This window comes from Grammomys surdaster, unplaced genomic scaffold, assembly GCF_004785775.1.
Source record: "Grammomys surdaster isolate TR1022 unplaced genomic scaffold, NIH_TR_1.0 1149, whole genome shotgun sequence".
NCBI classification, from domain to species: domain Eukaryota; kingdom Metazoa; phylum Chordata; class Mammalia; order Rodentia; family Muridae; genus Grammomys; species Grammomys surdaster.
The window spans coordinates 602,438-619,669 of NW_021605568.1; the positions used below are offsets into that span (position 1 = coordinate 602,438).

Consider the following 17,232-nt stretch of genomic DNA (forward strand, 5'->3'; position numbering starts at 1 on the left):
GGCGGGCGGCCGCAGCCCCGGGGCGCGCACTCGGCGGGGCCGCGGCCCAAGCATGGCCGAGCCGCTGCTCAGAAAGACCTTCTCCCGCCTGCGGGGTCGGGAGAAACTTCCCCGGAAAAAGTCAGACGCCAAGGACCGCGGTGAGTGCGGGGGCTCACGGAAAGGAAGAGATGGGAGCCCCGCTCAGCCTCAGATCCTCAGATCCCCAGATCCCGGTAGGGTACGCAGCGGGACCTACTGGGTGAGCCAGGACCCAGCCCTGATGCCAGAGAGGAATATGGACCGGATCTTTGTAAGGCGGGGGCCACGGACCGTTATATGCAGCTGGCCTGAGATGCCAGCCCCTGGGATCCTTGCAAGGCCCGGCAGGGGTGCCTTGTCCCTGACAGGAAATGGGGCCTCGACGGGGCGCCCAGAGAGTGGCGGAGTGGGGCGGGGGGGGGGGGGGGGGAACAGCTGTGCGGCATAGACATGGCCTGTCTGAGTGGTGGGCACCCACCAGAAGCCTCTGTCTTCTGAGCCCAGGATGGGACAACTCCTGTACTCAACAGAGATCGTGCCGGGTTGTATCTTTTCCCCACTGCCGTGCGGTCATCGCGCCAGAGACTGCAGCTGCACCTACTGTGGGCAGCCCCAAGAAACCGTCCTCTTTATTAAGAGAGGGAAACTGAGGCACGTGGTTGTTGGGTGATTTGTCCCGGGCCTGTGAACTGACTTTAAACAGTCCTCTGGACTATGCTACTGATGACAGAGACCTGAAACGTAGGGCTAGAAGGTGGAAATAGATGCTTAAATCTGGGGGTCCACAAGCAGCAAGACGGGACCTTAAACAAATGAAAGCTATATGGGTAGGCGGCCTAGAAAGGAACAGTTAAAGGAGGGATGCCAGCACACCAAGGGCCTGCAGGATCCTTCCTCTTGGGCCTTTCCCAGGGAGTCCCAAGGGTCCCGGGGCAAGAGAAGGGATCCGGGTGCCCACACATAAACATACACAGGAAATCAACCATGATGTCAGGGAGAGAATAGAGCCAAGATAAGGGGGCGGGGGTTATGGAGCACTGACTGTAGAGATCTGGCCTGGGCTGAGGGGCAAGATCCAAGAGGACTTGGGGGCAGAATCTGGGTAACGGGAGAAGGGGCTGAATGAAAACGAAACCAGCACTCCCTGTCACATTTCCTAACCTGCCTTCAATCCAGCAGCATCTACTGGGGCCTTGAGCAGGGCTATGAAATCTATTGTCTAAAATTGCTCTCACACTGAGCTCCCTCAAGCTGGGAAGGGGGGCGGGTGGATATGATGATATTGAATCTCCTCATAAGCAGGACATGGAGCGTGAGGAAAATGACTTGCTCAAGGCCACTCAATGAGAAGGGACATCGTAAAATTCTAAGATTAATGAAATGTCTGGAAGAAGGGAGACAGAGCCAAAATGACCTGAGGTTTCAAGGACATTTGACCTGGACTCTTGAGGCTGGTTCACAGTACCTTTTGGAATTCTAGAGGCTAGGGCAGGGGACCTCCAAACTAGGACTGCAAAGGTATTAGCTAGCTAGTTGCTAGGACCAAACAAAACAGCTGGTTCCAGAGGGCTCCAGGCCGGCAAAGAGCTTCCTTGCAGTCGATTGGTTATGTGAAGTGAGGGCTCAAGCCAATTAGCTGGACTGCTGCCCTGGACCCCTGGGGACTTGAAAGTTGGGTCTTACCATCTTCATTCCCCACCAGGTCGCCCAGCCCAGCGCTCAGAGCCCAACCCCCCAGAACCTGAACCTCGCGTCCTTGAAGGGTCCCAGGCAGGAGCAGAGGGACCACCCAGCCCCGAGGCACCTCGGAGCCCCGCTCGGGGGGCCTACCTGCAAAGTCTGGAGCCCAGCAGCCGCCGATGGGTGCTAGGAGGGGCTAAACCACCAGAGGAGATATCTTTGGGGCCTAGAACACCTAGCAGTGGGGAACCTGCTGGTGAGATTTGGTACAACCCCATCCCTGAAGAAGACCCCAGACCACCAGCACCTGAGCCCTTGGGATCACAGCTACCATCCTCTGAGCCAGAAGGCCCAATCATCCAAGGTAGGCATGAAGTATTATATTCACATTCCCATCTGCAAGCGTGTGCAAGCCTCACATCCCAGACTCCAGGGGTGCCCAAGCCTTATTATACCCAGCCCCCCAGGGACAAGATTCATACTCGAAGCCCAGGCCCTGGACTCTGAAGTTTGCTCTCCCTACAGGTGCAACCCCTACAAGCCCCCCTACCAAAACCTCCCGTACCAAGTCCCCAGGCCCTGCCAGACGCCTCTCAATGAAGATGAAAAAGCTGCCTGAGCTGCGCCGCCGCCTGAGCCTAAGAAGTACTCGCACTGGCCGGGAACGAGAGAGGACCGCCCCAGAAGGCTCTGTCATTAGCCGTTACCACCTGGACAGCAGTGTGCGGACATCTGGGCAGGCATCAGTGGCTGGAGGGACTAGGAGCCCAAGGGGTGGGTACCTCAGCGATGGTGACTCGCCGGAGCGTCCTGGGGGACCACCATCACCCACTGCCTTCCGTCCCTATGAAGTAGGCCCATCGGCCCGGCCTCCTCCAGCTGCGCTCTGGGGTCGTCTCAGCCTGCACCTGTATGGGCTAGGGGGTCTGCGTCCAACTCCGGGGTCTACTCCTCGAGATCTCTGCTGCCTTCTCCAAGTGGATGGGGTAGCTCGGGCCCGCACAGGACCACTTCGAGGCGGACCAGACTTCCTGAGGCTGGACCACACCTTCCACCTGGAGCTGGAGGCTGCTCGGCTGCTGCGGGCCTTGGTACTTGCATGGGACCCTGGTGTGAGGCGGCACCGGCCCTGTGCCCAGGGTACTGTGCTACTGCCAACCGTCTTTCGAGGTAAGACGTGGGACTTCAGGGAGCAAGACACAAAGACCCAGCTAAGGGTCTCTTCTCCCATGGTGCCCAGGGCCACTGGTTTCATGAGTGTGGGAGTGAGGGGGCATCCTAGATGAGGGGAGTCAGGACACAGAAACCATTAGGACAAAACTGGCTCCGTCCTCTTTGCATCTTTAGGGTGCCAAGCGCAACAACTAGCCGTTCGACTGGAACCCCAGGGACTTCTTTACGCCAAGCTAACATTGTCGGAACAGCAAGAAGCCCCTGCCACAGCTGAGCCCCGTGTTTTCGGGCTCCCTCTGCAGCTTCTGGTAGAACGAGAGCAGTCCCCAGGCCAGGTGCCTCTCATCATCCGAAAGTGTGTGGGCCAGATCGAATGCCGAGGGCTGCGGGTGAGCCGCTGCCCCCACTCCTGCTACCTTAGACATAGGTACCCGTTCACCAACCAGCACTCCCCCACAGCATCTGTCCATTTTATTACAAGATCTCAGCCCTTATGGACCTCATTGGAGTGAGAAAGATAATTGGCTTTCATAAATGTCAAACTAGCTGACAGGGGGAATTAAGAAAGGAGGTAACCTAGCATGGTGGCACCTGTCTCAAAAAAAAAAAAAAAAGAAAGGGGGTGGGGTCCAGGACAGCTTAAAGCAGGCCCCGACTTCCTGACTTGCTTGGGTTAGTCGGAGAAGGCTTCCTGGAAGATGTGAACTATGAAGTCAGATGAAAGCGACTCTAGACAGGTGGTCCAACCTGATGGATTTAGAATGCTAGGTTATGTGTCTTGGGTTTTGTTTTGTTCCTGGTGCTGGGGATTGAGCACAGGGCCTCATACAGGCCCAGCAAGCACTTTACTGTTGAGCCCCTAGCCTTCAGTTTACTTTTTGAGACAAGGTTTCACCAAGTTTCCCAGGCTTGCCTTGAACACACACTGTAATCTATAGCCTAGGTGACCCTCCTGCCTTGGCCTGGCTCAGGAGCCCCTGTGACAGCAGTGGGAAGGCAGCCAGTGAAGATGCATGTGAATGGCCCTACTCTCCCAGACCATAACATCCACAGTCACCCTTGGCCAAACAGCCAGGCCTTGCTGTCTATGGCCCCCAGGAAGATGCTCTTTCTCTGTCTTTATCCCCAGGTAGTGGGGCTGTACCGTCTCTGTGGCTCAGCAGCAGTGAAGAAAGAGCTTCGAGATGCCTTTGAGCAGGACAGTGCAGCTGTGTGCCTCTCTGAAGACGTGTACCCTGATATCAATGTCATCACAGGTCAGCACAACATCTCTCCATTGCCTGTTCATTTCTTTCAACCGTCACCTCCAGGATGGTCTGGAGGCCCCAGTGAAGCCTCCTCCCTCCTGTCTGATCTTATTTTCATTTCTAATACCTACCCTCTTCTCACTACCACTGTCAGCCCCAATGAACCCTCTGGCTTCAGAAGCCAGGCTGCCTTTACCAGAGAGGCCCCTCTGTCCACAGGCATCCTCAAGGATTATCTTCGGGAGCTGCCTACTCCACTCATCACCCAGCCCCTCTACCAGGTGGTGCTGGAGGCCATGGCCCAAGGACACCCAAGCAGGGCTTCCCTGGGTCCTGACGGTACCAGAGGGCTCCTCAGCTGCCTGCCAGATGTGGAGAGGGTGAGTTGGTGGTGCTAGGAACTTTGGGACATAGAGCAGCTAATACCAGTGTAGTGCTTTAAGCATGCCTGAGATGTAGTCAGCAAATATGATCATCACATGCCAACAAAGTACTTGATATTCATCTGTCAATTCCTGGGTTAAAATATCAAGGCTCAGATTAGTGATTTGCCTGAGGTGAAACAGCCAAGATTTCTTCAAATGCACTCTACTCAGGCACGGAGTTACATGCCTCTACTACTAGCACTCGAGAGTCAAAGGCAAGAGGATTCCGAGTTGGAGGCCAGTCTGAGCCACATAGCCACCTACAAGCCAGGCTGGGCTGGCTAGCAAACTGAGCAAATAGATCTGCCAACCTAACAAGCAAAACTACTGGCAGAAAGACCTTAGAAAAGTCCTTGAAATTGCCTAACACAGTGTGTGTTGGAGTTCAAACCCTTCCATTGCAAAGCTAAATTGCCCTTGGCCTTAATCTCAACTTCACAAAATACATTCCTAATACTAACACCTCCCCTATGGCTATGAGAACCTGAACTCAAGTTTCTTCACTATAAGCCACTCCTGACTATCCTGCAAGTGCCACAAGAGTTCAGGTTTGCCCACCTCGTGCCCACCCTGGCAACCCTCTCCACAGGCCACGCTGACGCTTCTTCTGGACCATCTGCGCCTTGTCTCCTCCTTCCACACACACAACCGCATGACCCCGCAGAACTTGGCGGTGTGCTTCGGGCCAGTGCTGCTGCCAGCGAGACAAACACCCTCTCGGCCCCGGCTCCGTAGCTCCGGCCCAGGAGTCACCAGCGCTGTGGACTTCAAGCGCCACATTGAAGTCCTGCACTACCTGTTACAGTCTTGGCCAGGTGAACACCGCCCATCCCAGTCAGGCTCCCTTACATTGATGCTTCCCTACTAGCCAATCATGGGCTGGAACCTGAGGGCCACGCCTCTTGGGGGGTGGGTTAAATTTGTAAGCTTGCCTCTCAAAAGGCCAATCAGGGACCTAGAATGCCACACCTTTGCATCACAACTTAGTCCTCCTTGTGGACCCCGCAGATACCCGCCGGCCCTCAGAGACCCCAGACGTCGCACCGTATTTGCGGCCCAAACGACAGCCATCACTGCACTTGCCGCTGGCAGGCCCAGAAGTGGTGACTCGGCCTCGGGGCCGCGGAGGCCCTGAAAGTCCCCCAAGCAATCGCTATGCAGGCGACTGGAGCGTGTGCGGAGGAGATTTACTGCCGCGTGGGCGGGACTTCCTGTCTGGGCCTGACTATGACCACGTGACCGGCAGCGACAGTGAGGAAGACGAGGATGAGACTGGAGAGCCGAGGAGCACTACCGACTTCGAAGATGTGTTTGATGCACCCTTCAACCCACACCTGAATCTCAAAGACTTTGATGCCCTCATCCTGGATCTGGAGAGAGAACTTTCCAAGCAGATCAATGTGTGCCTCTAAGCCCTCAAAGCAGGGGATGGACTCTGGTTACTAAGGAATTGCTTCCTGGTTGCTAAGGACCAGGTTCTCATTACTAGTGACTGGGTTCCAAGTTACTAAGGCCCTGACCACCTAAAAGGACCTGACCAGAGTTGCTCAGACTGAGCGCCTGGTTGCTAGGGAGTTGCCAAGGGACCAGCCTTTCATGCTAAAAATCATTCCCAATTCCTAGTGCCATTGTTTGAGCCCTAGCTGCAAAAACCAGGCTCTTGGCATTTTCTTGACACTGATGCCATGGCTCCTCTCCTTAGCACCGGGGCTTTTCTTGCTGCCGGAGACAGTTCTGCTTGCTAGTTTGGCCTCTCTTGCCTCCCCTTTGCAGGGGAACACCAATTACTGTGAGCATCACCCTGGGGTGTTAAGACATCCCTAGTCAACCCTCTTGCTGCTGCCAACCAAAACAGTATTAGCATTGAGCGCTACACTCTGTCTCTTCCTCCCTTGTCTAAAGACAATCATGGGGTTCTGCTTAAGGGAAACAGCACCAGACTTAGCCTCTATCTGTGAAAGGGCAGCCTGGAGCTTATAGAAAACAGCTGATTTCCCCCAACCCTCTCTTCTAGGAAAAACTCCAAGATGAATCTCCAACCAGCAAATGGAGACAGAGTCTGACCTTTCCTTTCCCCCAGCAGCCCTTTCTCACCCTTGAAAAACAGAGCACTTAATCCCTCCCCTTTTGGAGGGACCCACCTGAGGTATCAGGCTGGGGGATCTTTGGTACGGAAAATATTTATTGCCTCCATGCATGTGTGTGTCTGTGTGTGAGGACTCGTGTGCACTGGCCTATGAGGAGTGGGCATGTGGAACTTTTTCAGGGACCATAGAGTGGGATAGGATTTTCCATTCCCTGGCACCCCAAAATCCCCAGTGATCGAGTGGGAGAGTTAGGGACCCTTCCTGCCTCCCACTTTCCACTTCTTCCATCTTTGTGGACAATAAATAAACCAGTATACACAGGTTCTGTGACTGAGTCCTTGGGCTCATATAGCCAAAAGATTTATTAATTTTATAAGAGAGAAAGGGAACAGCTGGGCCTGTGGAAAGAGCTACCCAGGGTTGCCAAGGTGCCTCTTTGCTCTTTGGTCTCCCCATTCCCCACTCAGAGGGTTAGACCTTGTGAGACAAGCTCAGAGCAGGCAAGGATGAAGACACCAGATAAGCTAGGCAAAGTCCAGGTACAAAGAAGCAAGCACACTAACCCTGTATAATCCCTACACAGAAATGGAGCCATCTCTGAAATCTGTCCTCCCAATCAGGATGTTGACCACAACGGCATGACCCTCCTGGCACAGCTGCTGGCCATCACGAAGCACCTTGACCACTTGATCCTCATTTTCTCGTGAGAGTATCAATCCCTGGGCTCCCAGGCCCATGGCTGCCTTGTGATAATCTAAAAAGAAAATATGTCAGGCAATAGCAGAGGGTCCATCCAGGAGAGTAACAGCCCAGCTGGGCCCAAAACATCATGACCCCTCACCAGTGTAAGCCAGACTACAGGCCACGTCACTGCCCAACCTGGGAACCTGCTCCCGAGAAATCTGGGTCCAACCTGCATCGTTCCCTACCAAGGCTATCACTGGTACCTGTAGAAAGAAAAAAAAAAAAGAGGCCAGGTGGCAGCCTTCAATTCAAAAGTTTGACCAGCAACAAGACAGGGGCTGGGGCTCACTGAGGAAAACCCCCAACTCTCAGCCCATCCTGGATGACATATCCCAGAACCCTGGGCATAAGCTTCCCTTAGGGCTGCACAGTCACCTTATGTCTGACGAATGTGTCAAACTCAATGAGGCTGTAGCCAAAGGCTCCATCCCCAAACAGGCACCAAACCTGGAAGGAGCAGAGGGGGAGATGACCCAGGGCAGTTAGGGTAGTTCGCAGCCTAGAAAGCAGCTAGCCTCCCAAATCCAATGCCTCACCTCGGCCTCTGGCTGACACAGCTTGGCCCCAAGGGCAAAACCTGCACCAACTCCCAGAGTCCCAAAGGCCCCTAGAAAGTTAAGATCAAATTGCTGTGAAGGGTACATAGAGTGCAAGCTGCCCCTGGTGTAGACCTTTCCTTACCAGGATCGAGCCAGCGCAGGGGCCCTCTGGGCTGTACTAAGTAGGCAGCAGTGGCCACAAAGTCCCCACCGTCAACCACAAGAAGTGCGTTGTCGGGTAGAGTTTCCTCCACCTGCTGTAACACCCATACTGGGTTCAGGTGCTGAAATACAGGCATTAAAGCCTTATCCCTGCAACAGGACAGCAGAAGTCAGTAGGGCTGGTTGGTATCAGCCCCTTCCCCTCCTTACACTTGCTGTGTCCACTCGACCCAGACTGACCGATAGGTCTGCTCCTTCTGCTGGTCAGCTTTCCGAAGCTCCTCAGCCCAATCTGAGGACCACATCTGGCCCTGAAGGCCTTCCACCAGTTTGGTTATGAAGGAGCCCACATCCCCTAGGAAAGGAAGAAAGCGCAGCTGTAGGACCAGCCTTAGAATGGCAGCTTCTCCTGCCCTTCCAGCACCAGAGCTCCAAATACAAAACGAAGCTAACAGCATCTGAAAGGAAGGCAGGAAAGTGGGGCAGAAGTGATCTTAGGACAAAGCAGGTGAAGCCCCTCAAAGCGTCTCTGAGAAGCCATGAGGGGGTCCTGGCAAGATGGAAGGCAAGGCCTGGGAAATGAGGTGCAGGGAATTGGCAAACCCATGCGGGCCTCATTACCTCCCTGCTCCTCACACCTCAGTGATCAATTCTGCCTCCAAAATATGTCACCCACTAAGAAATCTCGCAAGCCCACGCACATAAGAACTCACAGCAAGCACTAAATGGCTGACAGCTTTCTCCCATCCCTCCCGTCCCTTGAGAAACCAGCAGACATCCATTCAGAGATGTGTTTCTCACTCAGTCTGTCCCCATCCAGGCCATATAATTTCTGCTTTCTCCCCCATCTGTTAAATTTGCAGTAATAGGGGCCAAACCTAGGGTCTGTAGCATCCCATATAAACACTCGAGCACCTAAAAAGACTGTATTTCATTTATTTACTTATTGTGTATATATATTGGGAGTGGGTAAGCAACACTGAGAGTGTGGGTTCTGGGGCTCAATTTCAGGTCATCAGGTTGGCAAGTGAATGCCTTTACCTTCTTAACATCTTGTCAGCCCCTTTTTGGTTATGTTTTTTTATTTCCTTGTTTATTTTGTTTTCCTTTGTTTTTTAAGGCAGGATCTCACTTACTATGCAGTGCTGGCTGGCTGGCCTAGAACTCTCTATGTATAACAAGCTGTCCCTGAACTCAGAAATTTCCTTGCCTCAGCCTCCTTAGTGTTAGGATTAAAAAGGCCTATGCCACCAAACTTAGCAAACCCCTGCCTCCCCTTGGGCATTTTTTTTTTTTGAGTCAGGATATCACACTGTACCCTAGGGTAGCCTAAACTCAATGTTAGACCAGGGTTTGGCTCAAATTTTCAGTGTTGCTCCCACTTCGATATTGGGATTATAAATGTGCACCACCATCACCAGGTGTGGTGGTACACTCTTTTAATCTCTACACTTGGGAGGCAGATATTTGTGAGTTTGAGGCCAAGATGGTCTATATAGTGAGTTCCAAGACAGCCAGAGCTACATAGTGAGACCCTGTTTCAAAACAAACAAACAAAACCCAAGTACACACTACTTGGGTGACACTCAAGTTCTTTTTATTTTATTTTGAGATAGGCCTTGCTAAGTTAAGTTATACCAACATACTTCAAACAGATAATCATCTGGCCTCTGAGGTGGGAGGGAACCCCCACCTCCCTCCCACCAAGTAGCTGGAATCACAGGCAAGCAGCAGCATTCCCAGATAGTCCAGCTCCTTCTAACAGCCCCCCCCTGCCTCAGCCTGCCAACTTCAGCCTGCTATCCACCAACTTCTAGGAGGGACCTTCTTAAACACACAAAGTGGTACCACTTCACCAGCTAAGTCAAAAGGACCCTGCTGCCTATGCTACAAAAGAATGCAGGTCCTTAGAATAGTGTCCAGCATGAAAAGGTGGCAAAAACCAGGAGGGTAAGAATAACAGAAAGGCCCAAAGACCACGGTCCAGATGAAACCAACAGACAGCATTCAGGAGTTGTCACCAGAGAAACCCCAAACCTCCCTCTGCTCCTTCAGAAGCACCCATCAGTGTGCAGACAAATGTGTCTCGCGTTGCTCAAGTGTCTCGTGGTGCATGCTCCAGACCTGACATTAAATTCAAGCTAGCTGCAGCAGAGGCAAGGTGAAGAAGACACCATGCACATGGTAGGGACCCTTGGGGTATGCTCACCCTGCACAGCCTCTTGAGGCTTCCAGAAGATGTCCGAGTTGAGCAACATATCATCCCGGTTCCGGTTGACAGTGATGATGCTGCTCTTGCGGTTGAGGACACGACCATAAGACAGGCGGAAATCACACACAGCACCTGAGGTAACAGTAGGGTGACAGTGGGCACTACCTCACTTCCAATTCACTGTGGCACACCGAATGTACAACCGTCCCCACTCTGTACTGTCCCTGTATCTGTGCCACCTGCAGGGACTTTACAGCTGTTTACATTTATTGGGGGGAGTGGGTTTTATCCACTAGGACAGAAGACAACTTGCAACCTTCTCCCATGATGTGAGTTCCAGAGAGCAAACTCAGGTCATCAGATTCGGCAACAAGCACTTTCACCCACTAGGCCGTTCGAGCCAGCGTGACTTACAGCTCTTAATTCTGGACAGGCTTTCCTTGAATGGCTCTGATCAAGCATGGTAAAAGCAATGATGTGCCATCCCGAGACAAGAACTCAAGAGGCCATGAAGGTTGGGTGTATGTAGCCCAGTAGTACACGATACTTGTTTATCACATGTAAGATCCTGGGTTCTAGGTGCTAGCCTCAAAACCACAAAGAAGAAAACAAAAACAGGAAGCATGTTACCCAACCAGGCTGGTCTGCTGGGAGTGGCGTTGGGGGACAGAGGACACATGGACCTTGAAGGGTAGTGTGAGGAGCACAGGTGAAGACTCAGTTTCCCAATCTGAGACATACATAATTGGCCACAGAGACAGACACCCCACCTTCCACCATCCCCTGGGTCATACATGAGCCCAGCCAAACAGAGCATTGTTATGTAAGCTACTGGTAAGACATGAGCAGTCATGAACTTGCCATAACCACTGAATATGGGGTACCATCATAGTCCTGTATAGCTAATCAAGATTTCAGTCAGTAAGAGTTCATACACAAGATTGTGGTCTTGTGAATGGGCCTAGCTTGTGTATGCACACTCAAAATCCACACAAGAAAATCACTTATTGACACATCCCCAGAATGCATGCTGTCATTAAGCAGTACATAGCTGTACAGAGCAAAAGCTATTTTGTGCTTGATGGGCTACAAAATGCTTTCTGTAAAAAGTATGTAAAACACAGCAAGTGCCCACAGGGTACATCCTCTCGGGGAAGCCAGGTCACAGCACAAACCTGCAGTCTGGGGTGAGTCTGCTGGCTTGCAATATTCAGGTTTGTTCAATGGCCTTTAGAAGGCACAGGGGTGGATGCAGAGGAAGATTGATCACAAAGGAAGGGTGCTACATCTGAGGATAGGCAATGTCAGGGCCAGATGAAGGGAAGGAGAGGAGGCGGAGCCCACCTGCCAGGACAACAACATCTGCTTTCTTCAGGGCAGCGCTGCGGTTCTGCCGGATGTGGAGAGGGTGGTTGCGGCCCAGCAACCCCCGAGACATCCCCCCAAGGAAGCAGGGGACACCCAGGGCCTCCACAGCAGCCCTGGCAGGGAAGGGGGTCCAGGCAGAACAGATGTCAGTATGACCAGGGCCACTAGAACACCAGAGACCAAGACCACAATTTTAACATAAGGTGGGGGCTCCTCACCTAAGCTTGTTGGCAGGGGTCGGGGGCAGCAAGGCCTGGCTCCCCAGCACCAGCAGAGGCCTCTTAGCCCGGCTCAGGATCTCCACACAGCGTTGGACCTACAGTAATAGGTAGAGACCGAAGAGCCATTCCACAGGCTGGCAAGACAGCTAGCTAGCAGGCAACAGCACTTTTCTGGAAAGCCTCAGCTGAATCCCCAGAACCCGTGTACAAGCAGAAGGTGAGAACGGACTCCACAAGGTTGTACTCTGACCTCCACATGCAAGCAGTAGTAAACATACAACACACACACAAACACACACACACATACATTTTAAAAAATTTTAAAGGCCCATCTTGGAGTTGCCACCAGCCCACAAGATAGAGGTCTCAGTGCTGGTCCAAAGAGAAGATGTGCAACACTTGTTGAATGGGAGTCATCGCCAGGAAGCAGAGTTAAAGTCACCTGCTGGGGAGACGCCTGGGGAATATCCAAGGGCAGAGGTCCCTCGGGGCGGGGCTCCCAAGCCCCAACAAAGAGGTTGGCCAGGCAGTTCTGTAAATACCTGTGAGAACAGGTAGAAACCAGTTACCATGGTTAATAGAGGATTCTGAAGGTTAAGAAAAGCAAAGGGCCAGGAAAGGAATCAGGGAGGATAAACCATGATACAGGGACACTAAATGACCAAGTCTCCAACCCCAACCCTTCAGGTAGCCACTCTAACTAATTTGACACAGTTCCCAGAAACACATAACAGGAGCAGAGAATGTCAGCATAGAAACTAGGGCTGTTTGTTAGACCCTGGCCCTACAGCACCCCAGCTGTGTGACTTCAGACCAGTTCCTTCATTCTGAGCTTCCTCCTATGTAAAATGGGGAAGTTCCCATGTCTACCCTCTCAGGTGATAATGCACATTGCAGCCTGGGCACAGTGTGGCTCAGTGGAAAGCCCTTGCCTAGTGTATATGAAGCCTCAGCTTCCATCTCCAGCACCACTGCAAGGGAAGGAGGGAAACACTTTGCAAAATGCAGTCTGTGGGAGTTATTAATGTTACCCAGTCAGTTCTTGCAGTGCCTTCTGTCTCCCTACTCACTAGGCCTCAGGCCTTGAGTTTCTAAGGCCCAGTGACACAAAAAGAAATCCTGCCCAGGCCTTGCCCTCAAGGAACATGCAATCTCACTAAAGACAGACACAGGAAGCAGTCAGAGCTCAGAGCCAAAGCCTGTTTTGTCCGCTAGAGTCAGGGCTATAGGAAGTTAACACGAGGCCAAGAATAAAGGAAGCCATGGGGACTTGGTTTAGAAGGGAGAGACACTCCAGCACCAGCGTTACGGAGGCAAATGGACTCACAGCCATAGCGAGCCAGCACGGCTACACAGCTAACTCCTCTCTCAGAAAACCAACAACGTTGGCAAGGAAAGAGCCCATCTTCCAAGTGGGAGACAGGACATGGAGACAAGAGGACAAAGTGACCAAGAGGTCAGGGAGCCTTAAGAACAAGACTAAAGACAGACTTGGGGCACCTATCTGTGATCCCAACACTGGAAAGGCTGAAAGAGAATTTTCAAGCTTTGGAACAGCCTGGGCTACACAGAGTTCCGGGCCAGAATTTTTTGGCCAAGGCTACAAAACAAAATCACTTTGCTTGATCTGGCACTCAAAGTAGTCCTTGCACACCAGATCATAGGAACCTGAATATCTTGTCCACTGATGTCACTCCATGCCTATTCTGCTATCTAGCACATAGATCTGACGCACTAAATATCTGAGAGGGGAGGGGCAAGATAAAAACAAAGTGAGAAGCTAGAGATAACCAGGAATGAGGAGGTGGCAGAGATGGCAGAAGAGAAGAAAGAAAAGGAAGATAGGAAAACTCTCAAGCCTGCCTTTCTCCTCTTTCTGCTCATAAGGGCCATGCCTTGATTTGCCAGATCTACCAAGTTCCTCCCTCTTGCCTCAGGACCTTTGTACATGAATTGCTTTTACAAGAAATGCTTTCCCTATAGCTGGTTCCTCCAAGTCCATGTGTACTCAAAGAATGAGTCAAAGGAGGAGGTGTGTATTTAGGGAGAAGACCACAAAAAAGGCAAAAAATGGAAGAAGGCTATAGAGGAGATACCAGGACTCACCAGACAACCACTCGACCCATGAGGCTCTTGGGCAAGTTGGCTGGTATCATCTCCTTCTCAACCATGAAGTAAGGATATAGTACATCAAGAGGCAGCTCCACAAACACTGGGCCTGAAGGGACAGGGAGATGCAGCCTATAGCACCTGCTGCAGCAATCCCCAAACTCCAGGGCTTTATTACTGTCCAGCTCCCTCCTCCACCTACCTGGGGTGCCTGACTGGGCAGCAGCTATTGCAGTCCTCAGGGTAGGTACAATGTCCCGTACCCTTCGCACAGAAGCACAAAACTTGCAGAGTGGCCTGAACAGAGACATCTGATCAATGGCCTGAAGTGCGCCCCGTTTCTGGCAGAGAAGGCGTGGGACAGTTATCAGATAAGCTTGAGAAGCCGTCTTGGGGACCCTGCCCACCCTTAAGGACTAGGCACCTGTAGCAGGGTGCTGGCAGCCCCACCCAGAAGCAGGACTGGGGACTGTGCCACTTGTGCATTCTTCACTGCAGTCACGGTGTTGGTGAGGCCAGGACCAGCTGTCACTGCAGCCACGCCTACTGTCCCTGGAAGACAGAGCTGATGACAACCACTGTCCCATCCCCAACCCCCCTGCCTCTCATTCACAGGCCCATGTCACTGTCCTGCCAACCCCCTAGCCCTTACCAGTCAGGCGGGCCACAGCATCAGCAGCAAAGACAGCAGTGACCTCATGGCGTGTGTCTACCACTCGGATGCCCAGCTTCTCACAGGCCACTAGCAGTGGGGAAATGTGCCCACCAACCAGAGTGAATACAAAGCGTACTCCGTGGGCTCTAAGCACGGCTGCCACACTCTCTCCACCATGTCGGATGCTTGTCTTGTCAACCTGGGCCAGAGGAGATGAGGATCCAACAGTCAGAGGCCAGCCCAGGAGCAGGTACAAGAACAGGCAGGAGTAAGGTAAGAGGACAGAGGAATTTAGATGCAGGTTAGAGACATACCACTTTAAACCCAATTCAGAGAAAGGTACACTGACTCAGTAAATCTTATTGTTCTCTTTGTCCTACAGCTAAAAACACCAAGATTTGCCCAAGTGATAGAGTCCAACAGAAGCCATGTTCTTTTTGAAGCTGTACTGGGGATTAAACCCTAGGCATAGACAGTGTTAGGCAAGCACTCTACCACTGAATTTATCAGCAGCTTTCCTTTTACTTTGATTTTGAGACAAGGTCTCACTAGGCTTCCCAGATTGGCTTTGAACTCCTTGTGTAGCTTAGGAGGGCTTAAACTTGTGACCATCTTTCCCCAGCCTACCAAGTAGCAGACTGAGATAGAGCCTATGTTCTTAAGTGGCTCTGGAGATTACACTGCCTGCTCCAGAGCCAATTGGGAAAAAAGGAGATGGAGGTTAACTCTACAGAATCCAGGAGAGCCTGAGAGAGGCAGAAGGCCCCTGGCTTATACTTGTCCCTGTTTCCTAGTACCCCTGAGGCCTGGCACCTGGAGTGCTAATTCCATTCAGCCTATTACCTCCCTCTCCCTCTGCTGGTGAGGCACACGTCCAGCTGACATGCTGCCAGCCGCCATATGCCTAGCACAGAAGTGACTCCTGGCACAGACTGCCCTGAGCATTCAAGCCTCAGTAGCTTCACAATCCCCACATACCTCAAGGTCAGTGACACTGTCCCTGACAAGAAGAGAAGGGATTGGGTTGGGTAAGGACAAGAATAGAACAAGTGGTTTAGAGTATGACTTGTGGGGTCAGCTTTTTCCAAACCTGTCATCTAGAGCAAATACTAAACTTTTCTGTGGATCATTTGCTTCCTGTGGGCACAAGGACAGCACCTACTTTGGTGAAGGTGGTATGAGATATGCCAAGAAAGCCCCTCTCCAGGAAGAGCTTACTATTAGAGCCCATTCCTTCCCTGCCTACTTTCAGCCCACCAATCTCACTACGTTTAAAAAGCCTGGTCTGTTAAAATGACTCAGGCTTCTGGGTATGGAGGTAGGCGGAGAGTGTGTGCTGTCCAGACAACGACAATTTCCCCATTATCTCGTACTAGTTACAAAGTTCAGGCCCATATACAGTTTGGCAAAGGGACAGAGCTCAGTAAAGTATCTCCCAACCAGCCACTTCTAGACTAGTCGGAACTCGCTTTCCACACCTGCACAGTGGATGACCTGAAGAAGCACTTTTAGTTCCCTCCTTCCCCTAGCCCTCCTTCTGCCCTAAGCACCTTGTGCATCAGCTGATAGAAGAGCCCCAGTCTGTGAGCGGCGCCCAGCACGGCAGCCACCAGTGTCCCAAACGCCAGGAGCAGGAACGAGGGGAAGAAGCCCCCGGCAGATGCAGCGGCCGCAGAAGTTTCCATGAGGCAGAACCTAAGTAAGAAAGCAGAGCCAGAATCTGAGCACTATAATCTAATCCGGAAGCAGGAACGTCCAAAAGACCTGGGCCACACCCCCCGACCTGCCAAGCCACGCCCACAGACGCATCTAGGCTGGACTGAAAGCCACGCCCCAGTGAGGCTAAGTCCTCCCCCTGACGTCACTAACTCCAATCTAAAAGTAGGCCATTGCAGGTTAAGGCGATTGCAGTAGCATCGAAACAAGGTTGAAGTTCCTACTTACCTATTTGTTAGAGAGCCCATGCAGAACCCACCCTCCTTAACGCAGGACTGGGCCTCGGTGGAGAGCCCGCCTCGCGCTTACGTCATTGAGTCGTAAGGCCACGCCCCCATCGGGTCGGGCAGCCTAGGACACGCCCCCCAACCGGACTCTTGACCTTTGGCCTCCGGCCGAGGTCACATTTCAATACGATGCTCCTTCAACTCCACTACGTAGAACTCCCTTCCGCCCACTCCCAAACAAGGCCCTATGACTTTTGCCTATTGGATAGGTCCCTGACTGCGGTAGAACTCGGCCGCTTCAGGGTCACGTGACTCGAGAGTGTGCGGTGGTGGCCCTTTTGCCCACTCGGCTCTGCCGCGCCCCGTAGTCCAGCGTGACGCGCGTGCGCCAAACTAGAATCTCGCTGAAAAAGCTACCCGTAAAAGCCGGTTATCATTGGTCGCTTCTTTCCCTCGCCTCTAATTGGCTAACACTACCCCGCGCCTTCCACACCCGAGAGAACCATCCCGCAGCACGTTCCACGGGTGTGGACTGTGACACACCCCTACCCGAGCTCCCCAGAACTGCTCTATTCCGGACCTCAACATATACAAGCCCCTCCCCTTCCTGGACCTCTGTGTGACTTTGCATGATGTTTAGAGGAAT

The 17,232-nt window shown here is 52.4% G+C and overlaps 2 protein-coding genes across 2 annotated transcripts; one reads left to right on the forward strand and one right to left on the reverse strand.

Moving 5' to 3' along the window:
* The first annotated feature begins 6 nt into the window (after positions 1-6).
* On the forward strand, positions 7-6,956 carry Syde1 (synapse defective Rho GTPase homolog 1). Its single transcript, XM_028783517.1, has 8 exons — positions 7-140; positions 1,724-2,065; positions 2,227-2,871; positions 3,049-3,263; positions 4,004-4,130; positions 4,341-4,501; positions 5,136-5,361; positions 5,555-6,956. Exons 1-8 carry the CDS (start codon positions 53-55, stop codon positions 5,956-5,958), a joined length of 2,208 nt encoding a protein of 735 aa, XP_028639350.1. The 5' UTR covers positions 7-52; the 3' UTR covers positions 5,959-6,956.
* On the reverse strand, positions 6,956-16,948 carry Ilvbl (ilvB acetolactate synthase like). Its single transcript, XM_028783518.1, has 16 exons — positions 16,588-16,948; positions 16,194-16,338; positions 14,641-14,842; positions 14,413-14,540; positions 14,191-14,329; positions 13,986-14,097; positions 12,322-12,421; positions 11,877-11,974; positions 11,635-11,771; positions 10,288-10,422; positions 8,319-8,433; positions 8,059-8,228; positions 7,914-7,984; positions 7,753-7,824; positions 7,475-7,580; positions 6,956-7,387 (listed from the first exon to the last, which is right to left on the reverse strand). The coding sequence occupies exons 1-16, from the start codon at positions 16,605-16,607 to the stop codon at positions 7,209-7,211; spliced, it is 1,929 nt and encodes a 642-aa protein (XP_028639351.1). The 5' UTR covers positions 16,608-16,948; the 3' UTR covers positions 6,956-7,208.
* Positions 16,949-17,232: the final 284 nt, after the last annotated feature.